At 29.1% G+C, this 13,884-nt stretch overlaps 1 protein-coding gene across 1 annotated transcript in view; it reads left to right on the forward strand.

Moving 5' to 3' along the window:
* The first annotated feature begins 477 nt into the window (after window positions 1–477).
* The window catches only part of LOC105199362, a 42,681-nt gene continuing 29,274 nt past the window's right edge, over window positions 478–13,884 (forward strand). The window contains exons 1-4 of the mRNA XM_039454884.1: window positions 478–747; window positions 5,803–5,960; window positions 9,308–9,375; window positions 9,517–9,612. Coding sequence (XP_039310818.1) covers window positions 745–747; window positions 5,803–5,960; window positions 9,308–9,375; window positions 9,517–9,612 — 325 coding nt within the window. The 5' untranslated portion in view covers window positions 478–744. The remainder of the gene's footprint in view (window positions 748–5,802; window positions 5,961–9,307; window positions 9,376–9,516; window positions 9,613–13,884) is intronic.

Below are 13,884 nucleotides of genomic sequence, written 5' to 3' on the forward strand. Positions count from 1 at the left end.
GTAAAATGCTGTTTGCAAAATTTTATTTGTTATATTCTGGTAAATATTAGCATAGTCTCTAGAATTCTACTAATCTTGCAGCAAATATACATGCAAATTTCTTACAAGAATTTGACTGTGGAATCTTTCAAAAGAATTTTGCAGAATGAGGAAGCAGATCATAATGTGTTCTTGGCAGAATCTATCAAGAATCTGCTGCAAGATTTACAGCAATCTTGTAGCAAATTGCCAGGAAAATTAGAATTTAAATTATATTTACATTTGAATTTAAAATTTGTGTAATTATTATTTTTACTTTTGAAAATTATACATGCACATCTATGTTTAAACTATTAATTTATTTTTATTTTCATTTACATTTCAAAACTGTTGTTTGTGAACTATGGGCCCTTGCTAATTACTCGGCCCTGGACCCTTTCTCAGCCTATCACGTCATCCTGCATCACCCCCCACTATTCGCACCAAGCCGAGACGATGCAGGCATCAGCAGGCATGAACCTGTTAGTACAGGTCGAACCTGCGTGTGGTGATATACGGAAAGTGATTTGGTGATAGCAATTTATTTTCTCTTAAATAACCCTAACTCCGTATACAGAATCGATATAGCTAGGCTTTCAGTTCGCGACACAAGTGCGAAAAGAAAACGACGGAACAAATAGATAGGATACATACATTGTCGGTATTCAACAATTCAAATATCTTGAAGTTTTTAAAACGTCTTACTCTTGTAGACATAATAGTAAAATGGTAAGTCTATAATAAAAATCATTATTTTCATTGGATTTCTATTCTACAAAATATATATAGAAAAACCATAATTTATTTATCCAGTTGTGCATCTTGTGCGAGTGTTTTGTGTTTCCAGTTAATATTTTTACTTAAATATTTATATGCAAAATAACAAAATTGAGAGTCGATCAATACGAATCATTGTTCATACAATGGATATTGCTATCATTACTACTGCTTTATCACTAATATCTACTACGTGACGGAAGAAATTAATGTAATTTGAGAAAATGAGTATTTCAATTTAACGGTTTTTGCATGATCTACAATCTACATCAATATAACTCGATAAAAGATACATGGATATTTGTAAATAGCTTATAAATTTCGGAATCTAATAAACACATGTTGCTTCAACATTTCAATCATCGCGACTCCGATCGTATACGCGGTCTTAACGGTATTAAAAATAAAGTTAAGATTACACAAAATAAAATTGTAGAGGAAGTAAGACAATATACTTAAGAAAAGTCAATACTTGAAAATTTTTATAGAATATAAGGATTGTCTCCGTAGGAAAATGATCGCCTGAGATTCGGAGTAATTCACGAACAGTTGGGGTAAGGCGAGTGATTCATCTCGTAAATATATTCTCGAATATTCGAGGAATTCGGAAGCAAGTGCGAAACTTAAGCCGTCAAATACATAATTAAATTTCTTTATTATTATTAATATTGTTATTTATATACATTATATCAATATATTATTTTCTTTATTCCTATATGTTTAATATATAATGTTATTATATAAATGTATCTATCGTAAGATAAAGATTATTCGATTTGCCCTTCGAGGATAACGGTCGTCAACAGATCATAAGAAACTGACACAAATATTTTATTGACTATTACTTTTATAATTTATTCAAGACCAAATTGTAAATTAAAAATTCAAATTAATTGATTGTTGATCGAAAAACTGATTTATGATTATTTCTCTTTTATGATTATATTCCGATAGGTGAAAATAGACGAAAAAAGAAATTTAATTAATTTTGATATTTAATTAATTAAAAATTTATATGAATTAAATAAAACTTTATTTACAATAAACTTTAATAAACTTGCATTTAAAAAACTTTTTATTGGAAATATTTTGTTTTGCCATTTGTTCCTAAAAGTAATGTAAATAACAATACGTCAATGAATGACCAAATAATATTTTATTGAATATTATTGAATTTATCATAAAATACTTTACAAAACTATAATAGATATATTATTTCATTTAAGAAAATAAAACTTATTAAAAACATTTAAAATATATAAAATACAAAAGGTAAATCGAAGAGGTAAATCAAATAATGTATAAATGCTGTAAGAGCCAATACAGGATGTTCATGTGATAATTAATTCATGTAATTGACAACAATTATTACAAACGTTTTGATCCTCTGGTTTGGATCATCCTCATACTCGTGTTCCACATGCGATGATAATCAGGCTTACATGAATTAATTATCACATCAACATCCTGTGTTGGCTCTTACGGCATTTATACATTATTTGATTTAAAATGTAATTTTAAGCTCTTGTTTAAATTGTTATATAGATCTCCTTAAATAAAGTAACTTTTATTCAAAATATTTTTATAACTATTATCCTTAAAAAATAATTGAATTTGTATATTTATTCTAAACGCATTATATGTAATCTACTATAATCAACTAGATATTTGATTTATGTAAATATTTAATATAAATTTTACTTTTTATTTATATCATGACATACATAAATTATTTTGAAATGCGAAACTGAAATGAATACAATTTAACTCCAAGTTTCAATAATACAACGCAAAAAAATAAAATCTATTTGTAGTGACATTTTTTCTAATTATAACACTATTTGTATATTGCGAATGATTATGTCAAATACCATTTATAATCTAGACTATTTATCAGATGATCCAAACTAGAATTTAATCATCTAATGTTTGAAGTTGATAATCTCAGTGATTACTCAGTTTTTTTTTAAATTCAACAATCATCAAATTTCAGAAATTTCAAGCAAATTAATTTAAATTTAAACTTACAATGAAACACCTTATAGCTAGCAAATAAAATTAATAAATAATTATGAACTTGTAACGAATTACTATTAAATAAATTTAAAGGAATTAAAAATATTGATTTATTATAAAAATAACTTTATGTTATTAAAATAGTTATAAAAGAGACTTTTTATAACTATTGAAAGTATTACAAAACTCTCAGGATGTAAACATACAATAGATTTTTTATCATTGCACCGTACAACAATGTTTAAAAAGTGTATTGTGATTTTATTTTACAAGTTTTAATAATAATGGTTCATTGAAAAAGCAAGTGCGAGCAGAATGCATAGCGGAGCAATGTCGCAAGTCCGCAAGCTATTTCATCATCCTTTATAGAGACGCGAAATCGACGGAAGATCAAAGAAAACTCAAAGAAACAGATCAAAAAAGATTGCGACTTAAAATTTTACTAACAAAAAATTTTCGAGAAAATCTGAACTACTTGACTAAAAGAAACAGGACGTACTTATGGCCTATCCAATTACACTACGATTCCTAATATCGCGCATTAACGGATGTGGTGGAACATATCGTTGTGACGACGCAAATGATCATCACAATTTCCCTTGATGTTACAAAAAATCTACTCTGTTCAGAAAAGATCGCGTGTAAAATTAAAAAAAAAACGAGCGCAAGATAATAAAAGGATCTACGGGTCGATGTTGCACTGAGAAAAAATTTCCTAAATTTTAATAAATATTTATTTGAATAGTACTAATTACTTACGGACATAAATATTTACTCTATAAAAAAAAACTATACTTAAATTAAATTGGAATTTCTTGTACTAAATAAATATATATTTACATTTAATAAATATTAAATTAGTGCTCGAATAAATATTTATTAAAATTTAGTAATTTTTCCATCAGTATGGGGATGAGGGAGGTTTTCTTTTATAATAAAACTGGACGATGATAGTGCGCAAAAAGTATGAGTCATCACCTCTGCTTCTTCTCTTCGGATCGGAACCGACAATTTCCGAACGGAGCTCGGAGTTGTACGTTCAGGAGCGGCAAATTCTCCGAGATACTTACGCACTTTTTGCATACACGTATAATGTGTATGTGGTTACATACATATGTGTGACTACTACTTCTACATGCACAACAATTTATAGACGAAATAATAAATCGCCCCTATTAAGCTGGACCCTACTCATTGCAAATCATATTATATATAGCGCACGCAAAAAATTTAGTCAAAAATTTAATACTATTTATGTGTTAATTTATTATTCTAGTCCGAATTTCATTACTATGATCATTTAGGAAATCATTCATAGATATCGTACTATTTAAATATACCCAGATAACACACAGCATTCAAAAAGAATTCAGGTTTCTGTCACCAATACTGAGTTTATTTTGAAATGCAAAAGAATTCTTTTCCTGACTTTTTCTTTCTTTTTCAGAAAAAGAATTCTTTTTGCATTTCAAAATGAACTTATTGTCAGTATTGGTGACATAAACTTGAATTTTTTTTTAAATCTTTTTGAATTCTTTGTGCTATCTGGATACCTATTAAAATGCGAATTTGTAGATGGACGTAAAATATAGAAAATAGTTTATCAAGGCAACGCAAACAAATAAATTCCATTATTCGATTGTCAAATAATCTCTTACTAGCATGATGATATTAAAATCATCCACGGATATCGTGCTGTCGAAATATATTAAAATCCGAATTTGTTGTTAATCGTAAAACACAGAAAATAGTGAGTAAATCCTGGTAACGCGAATAAAAGTCTGTTATTTGATCGTCAAAGAATTTGTTACTCGCATGATAATGGTATTAAAATCATCGTCAGACATCGTACTATTAAAATATATTTAAATCCGAATTTGTTGCTAATTATAAGACACTTAAAATAATAGATATATCGCGACAACGCGAACTAAAGTCCGTTACTCAATCATCAAAGACAAAGGAAAACGTCAGGTTCACACGTCATAGTTTATTCAACGACAAATTCTGATACAATTCTTGTAGGAATTTGAATCTATAGTTATATAATTTTTAGAAAGAATTCTGGTAATAAAAATTGTTTATATTTTTATTTATAACTATCATAAAACAATTGTTGTTATGGAAACAAAAGAGAGATGCTGGTCAATTTTCAAGAATTCTATGCATTAAAAAATATTTTTTGTGTAGTTCTGAGCGTATTTAATCGTTTTCAAAGAGTTCTAGTTGATAGCGTTAGTAATTAATTAATAAAAAAATTGATATCTCCTGCGAATGATGTACTTAAAAAAATAAGTGTGAGACACTGAAATTTCAGTTTTAACCCTTTACCGCATCATGTGCCATATATGGCACAAACAAAAAAAAATTTATTTAATATTTTAGCTCAATTTTTGTTCCAATTGCATTTTTATCTAACAATTTTTTGGACAAAAAAAATTCATGCGGTAAAGGATTAACGTAAGATTGAAAGCTAAAATAGTTCTGTTCTCGATGGAAGAGATTACGTTAAAATTGTACTTTGTCTTTCAACTTTTTTTTTATTTTTTTACTTTGTAATTTTATGTCGGTTTCTTAACTTTTTAATTTTTTTAATTTTTTTAAATTATTTTTGTAGTACGTGATTTTTAATGTGTAATTGTAAACTTATTAGAGATATATAAACAATGATAAAATAAATTATACACTTATAAAGGTAAATATAATTAGAATATTAACAAATAATATAAGGAAACTGTACTTGCATGTGCGTGCGTATGTGTATGTTTTTATGTGTAAGTAAAAAACAAATTAATCCATTAAAACTTATATATTCTATATATGTTTCTATATATTTAAATCATCAATTAACTTGTACACTTTATTTTTCATTATGGAATTCATTTTGAAACACACAATAACTGAGAATAATAACTGAGAACAAATATTGAACTAGAAAAATTGTTTTGACTATTTTCTTAAACTGAGAAATACTTATCATTTTTGTTACAGGAACAACCGTGCGAGGATGACAATGATTGTGGACCTAATTTTTACTGCTACAGAACTTCCAAACTCTGCGTAAATTTTACCCTTTGCTCGCGATATTACCGTGCAGAGGGTACGGCACCGGCTCGTGATGAAACACAATGCGGACCTTGTATTGTAGGGTAATTTCTCTTTTTTTATGAATTTTTAACTTTGCGATACGCTTATTATCAAATATGATAAAAATAGCGAATTTGGTTGTAAAACACAACAAAAAATAATACAATTTATAAATGAAATAGAAGAGGACAAGATAAATTTTTGGAATATTACAATTATTAACAATAATTCATGAAATTTCATTGAATTTGACTGATACCATAAGCTCACTTTTTGGAGCACATGAAGAAACCCATTTGATTGAATAAAATTAAATTTGATTAAATCAACTGTATCTGTTTTGGATATAGGCAAACAAATGTATTTGTTAACGTAATAAAAAAATTTAGTTGGAAATTTTTTAAATATTAACATGAAAATTTAATTTAGTGAATTAATTATTAATTGTACGAAATAAACTTTTAAATTAATATCTTATTCAAATTTTACTCACTAACAATTTTATTCACAAACAATTTTATTCACTTGTAAAACAATATATACGAGGTGTGACAGAAAAGTAATGAGACTGATTTTCCTTGCTGACTAAATAAAACTTCTTTAATTTAATATTCAACGGACTTTCATATAACTGTATTTACAGTTAATAAAATGAACCATAATCATTAATAGACTTATACCAAGATAGAGACTATTACAATCATTCTTATTATCTGCATTATTTGCTAAAAATCTTTTCATATCATGATCTGCAAGACCAAACAATTACCTCTCATATTAATATTAATATGCAGTATGGACAAGGTTTGCGAAAGAAGAAAGTATATTTTTTCACGTAATGCGATGAGTGCGATTTCTTAAATATATTATACTAATATTGTAGCATGATTATAACTTCTTTCGTAAAATCGACGATTGTTATTTAAACTTTGAACACTGAAGATGACCACATAAGGAAGATTCCATTATTTATGTACAAATTAGGCGATTGTAATAGTTGTCCTTCGATTGTTATAACATTTTACTTGTTTAGGATACTATAATTTTTTATTTATATAAACAAATTACAAATTTAAATAAAATAGTTTAACTAAACATTTTGTTTATTTAACTAAATTGGTTTCTCAATGCAGATATCTTTTTATTATTGCATTTCATCTCTCAAAAAAGAAACATAATGAGAATGGTTGATAGAGCTTTTTATTACATGGCCGAGATTCTATTAAAAAAAAAACATTGAATTTATGATTAACACGATTTTAAACCATGACTATCCTGTTGAGTTTATTTTCAAGATAATAAACATCTACTTAAAATCAATGAGTACTAGAATAAAGCTAATTAATATATTTGAACCGTACTAGGTTTACATACGAGATTTTTTGTATATAATACTTGTGCGAATTACATAAACGCAAACGTTTCGACTTTAAATCGAGTCATCCTTAGTTCAAAAACAGTACACTGTCATCAGTCGCTCTTATGCCTTGCTATCCACATTATCGGAAATTCTGTATGAAATGACAATAACGAAAGGGTAATGCCAGGAGAAGTCAATAATAAATAAAAGATCTCGAAATGTAAACGGACCATAACTAACCAGAAAAAGACAATAATTAAAACAAATGGATAGCAAGACATAAGATACTGATAATTACGTACGGTTTTTGTACCGAGGATGACTCGATTTAGAGTTGAAATGTTTGCGTTCATTGCGTTTATGTAATTTGCACAATTATTATATACAAAAAATCTTGTATGTACATACACCTAACGCGGCTTAAATATATTAATCGCGAATTTTGTGTTTTTTCAAAAATTATTTATTTATTCATGAATATCTATTTTGTCCCCTTCAAAGTAATCCCCATGAGATATTATACACTTGTGCCAACGGTTTTTCCAATCTTCGAAGCACTTCAAAAAATCATTTTTTTTTATCTTGTTCAGCTCCTCCTTCGATGCCGTCTTTATCTCGTCAAGCGTAGCGTAACGTCATCCTTTCATGGGCCTCTTCAGTTTAGGGAACAAGAAAAAGTCACAGGGGGCCAGATCTGGGGAATACGGTGGCTGCGGCATCATTAGTGTGTTGTTTTTGGCCAAAAAGTCGCGCACAAGCAACGATGTGTGAGCAGGGGCGTTTGGTACGAATTTCGCGGCGACCCGTCTCATGCCCAAATCATTGATAAAAATCGAATGGCACGAGCCAATCGATATGTTTAGGTCCTCAGCAACTTCTCTAACGGTGATTCGACGATTGGCCAATACCATTTTCTCCACTTCATTAATTTTTTCGTCTGTTGTTGAAGTGCTCGGGCGTCCGGAACGCTCTTCGTCGTTCACATCTTCTCGGCCTTCTGAGAACATTTTGTACCACCGATAAACGTTGCTTCGGTCCAAGGTAGCTTCTTCGTATGCCACAGTCAACATTCGGAATGCATCCGCGCACTTAATTTCGTTTTTCACACAAAATTTGATACAGGTTCTTTGATCCATTTTTTTGAATAGGTAAAAATCGAAGACGATCCAAAACACGTGCAAGCAAAGCAGCTGTCAACAATTAAGTGAACATTCAAAATGGCCGAGCTTGTCGGCATAAGTGAGAGACATGAGTACCAACATAACGCCACAAAAAGATCGAAATTCGAATATACGTAACCCGCGAAAATTCAAAATTCGCGATACTTTTTGAACACACCTCGTACACCTAACGCGGCTTAAATATATTAATTGGCAATATTCTAGTACTCATTGATTTTGAATCGTAATAAGTATCCAATTCTATTGTTACAATATATTTAAAATCTTTAAATCATAAACGGACATCTCAATAAAAAAAACCATAATATTATAAATATAGATGTTAGCAATGAGAAAACGACTTGATTTTTATTACCATACATTCTAAAAATCAATTAAATTAAAAAAAAACTTAACGAAAAATTCTAACGGAGAAATGACTTTTCTAAATCTCAATAAGCTCAGCTTTCAAGTGATTCTTTTCAGCAGACGAAAAAATCTCTTTATCAATTAATTTGATAAAAAAAAGTAGTGTAGCTATTTATTTGGTTTTTAGCCGAAGACTTTAACTTTTTAAAGGAATGTTTAAGGAAAAGGGACAGAAAAGTCAGATTTGATCTTTTTTTTTAGAAATTTAGACAATTTGAATAAGGGTGAATGATCTCCAACGATTTCAGACGGGAGAGCCAAAACATCAATAAAAAAAAGTTATATAGTAATTATGATTACGTATTATAGAATAAATATTTGATTAGATTAGTATTACATGACTGTAATCATTGTAATCAGTATCAATACGAATTGATGCAGCAGCAGAGAATCTACTTGATGATTCTCTCTTTTCATGCATTTATTTAAAAAAATATTTTTATCTCTTCTTGGTTTCTAGATTCAGATCTGAAATACTTACAGACGGTAAAGAAAGTCCATGTCGAAAAACAGGAGAACACTATCAGGGTGAGTAATATTGTTACTTTTAGATTTATAATTTGCATATATGAGTCGAAGTAAAATTTATATAAAATACTTGTATTCATATTTTTTAAGTGTAACAAAGTTTTTTATTTCCTTATTCATTCAATAAATTTTTGTTTGCAGGACCTGTGACAACGCAAGTATCTGTGATAATTGCATTGTTTTCATTCTTATTCTTTGGTTTTGTCCTTTGGTCATTCTACATGCACTATAGAAAATGTAAGTTTTTAGTTTTTATTTTTGGATAAATTCTTTATATAACTTTTTTTCTACCTTAATTTCTATTTTTCACTTCTTTTCTCTTTCTTCCGTCTCTCTCTCTCTCTCTCTCTCTCTCTCTCCCTCTCTCTCTCTCTCCTCTCCCTCTCTCCCCTTCCCTCCCCCCATTCATTTTCCTATTCTTTTTTACTTAGGCACTTTTTATACATTGAATTTATTACAAGAAAGTCGTCATATATCTGTTTTTGAATTATATTATTGATAAGTTAGGTTATAATATTTCAACAAAGCATTGTATTAATGATTTTATTAAATCAATTAGTATACTTAAATGGATTCAACCGTTAAAATCAAAATTTTCCTGGTGGAAAAATTTTGCCGAAAATTAACTGAAACATCATTAAAAATTTTCTGAAATTGTTTTAGAACACTTTTCAGTGAAATTTTAGCACTATTTTAACATTGTATTTCTCTTCTAAGACATCGTACCGAGCATATTGGTAATACGCGCGCACAGCTAATATTTCTTTTTCTAATTATATCTAGAAAACGAAAGATTTCAGCGAAATAAAACAAAATGAATTTTAAAGCTAAAAGTTTATACCTCCACGTTGCGTAAACGGAATTTAGAAAAACATTTTGCTGCGGGTGTTACAATACCATAATAAAAACCTCCAAAATCCTCATTTTTTATCTCTTCGATATCATTTTTCTCAAAATTGTAACGTGATAGCTAAATGCTGACAACGGATTCATGTTCAGTACGTAAAAATCTATAAAAATTATGTCGTTTTATAATATGTAACATCCGCAATAAAATTATCTATTTTCGCAGACTAATATTATTCAAGGAATCCGAGAATTTTCGGACATCCTATATCATGCAAATCAAAATCTTATATTCTCTACATATACTATTCACTTTTTTGAGCACATACATTAATGCACAATCAATTTTATTTTAATAATATAATATAAAGCTTAAAAAATATTCATATGACTACTTCAGCAATCAATAATAAATTTTGATATAACTTTCCCTGGACTTGATGGACAAATAATTGTTTTTTTTTCTGCTTTAGAGAATCCCATAAATAGTTTTTAATAAATAACTTAAATGTCGGTTCTAGGTCAAAAATGGCCTCCGTTTAACATCCTCCTTTTAATATTTTCAAAGAAACATGAAATTTTTACAACAATTTTCAAAATAATTTCAAATCTTCTGTTAAGACGTGATTGAATTTGCTGGAAAACTGCCATAACAAGTTGCTGGCATTTTGTTATCTGGGTACATATAAATACATTCGACATTAAAATGAAAGGATCATCTATTCTGACTCTCAAAAATAAGCAAAATTCAAGAGAGTGTAACTTTGTCAAAAGTAATCGTAAAAAAATGTTTAAAAAAGCATTTTAAAGCTTGAAATCTCTAGTTTTGAAGTTGATAATTCGTTAAACGATTTACAGATTGTTTACGAAGTTACGCGGATTCAAATGGAGATACATCAAATTTTAAAATTGTTTACAAACTTTGCAAAGCTCTACGGCGTGGAATAACAAGAGCACGCAAATTCCGTTTGCAGCATTTGAAAGCGTGAATCTTTACCTTTAATTTACGTACTTGCTGAGCGTTGTATGATTTTTTTTACTGAGTTATTCAACACTGAAGCAACAATGGTTTCTTTTGCTTCAATGTTGAATAATTTAGTGAATAAAAATTGTACAACGCTCAACAAGTACGCAAATTAAAGGTAAAGATTCATGCTTTCAAACACTGTAAACTGCATTTGTGTGCAATTTTTAATTTACGTCAAATAAACTCGCAAAATTTGTAACAAATTTTGCCGCATTTTTATTTGTATCCGTATAGCTCCGTAGATCAATATATGTGAAAAATCAATATATGTTTTCAAAGTCAATATTAAAGTATGTAGAAAGATTAAGTTGTAAAATGCGTTTTGAAATATTTGATTTATCAGTTTTGATTTATCATGTTACACTCTCTTTTTAGAAAGTAATTGTAAGTTATCCTTTAATTTTGCTGTTGAACGCTTACTTAATCTTTGCTGAAATCGATATTTAAATTTCGTGAAAAAAATTGTAAAACGATTTTCCAGGCCTCATTTTAAAAGGCAAAACTTTTCGATTATTTAAGTTGATTTTTCTCGAAAATTGTTTTATACTAGGCAAGGGGACTCGTATTCAAAACGTTCAATTGACCAAGGATTATCAAATGGTTTTAATTAACCCGTCATATGCAAGATGCTAGCGTATGACACAAAACTTTCCTCTCCCTTCCCGTGGGCCTGAGTTCGATTCCTTTAAAACTCAACACGAATGTTACTGTCCCCAAAGTACTTCCCTATCAAATTTGAAGAATATTGGATAAACCGTGGTACTGCACACGATATTTAAAAATCACTAATATTGTAATATTCCATCTTTATTATCAAATCTCATTAAGTTTCCATTAGTTTCCAGTTAACAAATATGTTTTCATATTCTGTAAAGTACCAACAACAATAATCTATATGTATTTTACGTTTTGGTTAATAGGCAAAAATCGGTACTTTTTACAGGTCCTCCTTTGATTAACAGTCTGGTAAAAAAATATTAATACAAAATTATCTTGTTGATGTGAAATCAGGAATAGGAGGCGATGTTGTAGATGAAGAATATCTGACACTAATTGAATTTATTACAATGAGACAAAAGCGTTTAATATTACACAATAAGGCGCGAAGCACGCACACAGAGAATATGGCGGGAGAGTGTAGAGTCATGGGTTCGCGCGTACAAGAGTAGAAATAACTACAATGAGGAAATACGCGTGGGGACTTTTGAAGATCGAATTAGCACTAACATATCTTTACAAAAAAAAAGGGAAAAAAGGCGCCAAGTATGTGCGTGCGTGCGTGCGTGCGCGTATGTGTGTATCTCTCAAATCTTTATTTTTTTCTACAAAACTCAAGTGGTAACATTTTTGTATCCTCATTGAAAATTTTTTTTTATTTTAACCCATGTGGTACTCTATAATTTCTATGCAAAACCTAAATGATACTATCTCTGTATTATGTTTAAAAAAATCTTCCTATTCTAACTTAAATAATATTTACTTAAAAATAAATATCTTAAATTTAAAAAACAAAATAAGCAAAGGTTAAGGCTCATATATTTACCAGAGCGGACAAGGGTAATGTAACAGTTGCCCTTGATAAGAAAGATTACATCTTGAAAATGGAAGGCATACTCTCTGATGAATCTTACTTACGTTAAATTATCAAAAGATCCGATTTTAAAATTAACCAAAAAAGCGCGCTCTCTCTCCTCTCCAATTGGAAAGAAAAAAGTTATATTGAACAACATATATATACCATAAGAGTATATTAACAACGGACGGCGTCCTGCCGAAAGCCTACGGTTTACTAAAGATCCATAAACCTAATAACCATTTTAGAATTATAATTTCTTCAATAAATAGTCCATTACACTCTCTAGCTTATTTTTTACATAATATAATTTATAATAGCATACCAGATGCGGATAGTTTCATTAAAAATAGTTTCCATTTGATTAATAAACTTAATGGCTTTTCCCTGAAATCGGATCACGTTTTAGTGTCATTGGACGTCGTGTCTGTTTTCACCAATGTTCCAAAAGACTTAGCGGTGAAAAGCGTTACGACTAGATGGGATTTGATTTTAAAAAACACCACTATTCCGGTCAATGAATTTGTCAAAGCTCTAAATTTAATAATAGATTTTACGTTTTTTAAATTTAATAATGGTTGCTACAAACAGATCTTTGATTTGCCGATGAGATCATCGTTGTCTCCTATTTTAGCGGATTTGGTCATGCGATAAAAACCCTTTCTTTTCATCTACTATTTTACTGCAAATATGTAGATGACATTATATTAGCAGCCCCGATAAACTTGTTATTGGGCATCCTTGACACGTTCAATTCTATACATGATTACAATTTACTATGGAAAGAGGGAGCGAAGAGAAAATTAGTTTTCTTGATGTCATATTAGTAAAGGTGAATAATAAGATTATTTTCTATCAGTATCGCAAACTAACTTTTTCGGGAAGATACCTAAATTTTTTCTTACATCATCCTTTGTGCCATAAAAAAGGTATTATTTTTAGTATGGTTGACAAATTGGTTTTATTATCACATCCTTAATTTCATCGTAAAAACTTCATAATTTTAAACAATATTTTATCGGAAAATAATTATCCTTTAAATTTTATCTTTGTCATGATTCAT

Source organism: Solenopsis invicta, chromosome 11, assembly GCF_016802725.1.
Source record: "Solenopsis invicta isolate M01_SB chromosome 11, UNIL_Sinv_3.0, whole genome shotgun sequence".
NCBI classification, from domain to species: Eukaryota; Metazoa; Arthropoda; class Insecta; order Hymenoptera; family Formicidae; genus Solenopsis; species Solenopsis invicta.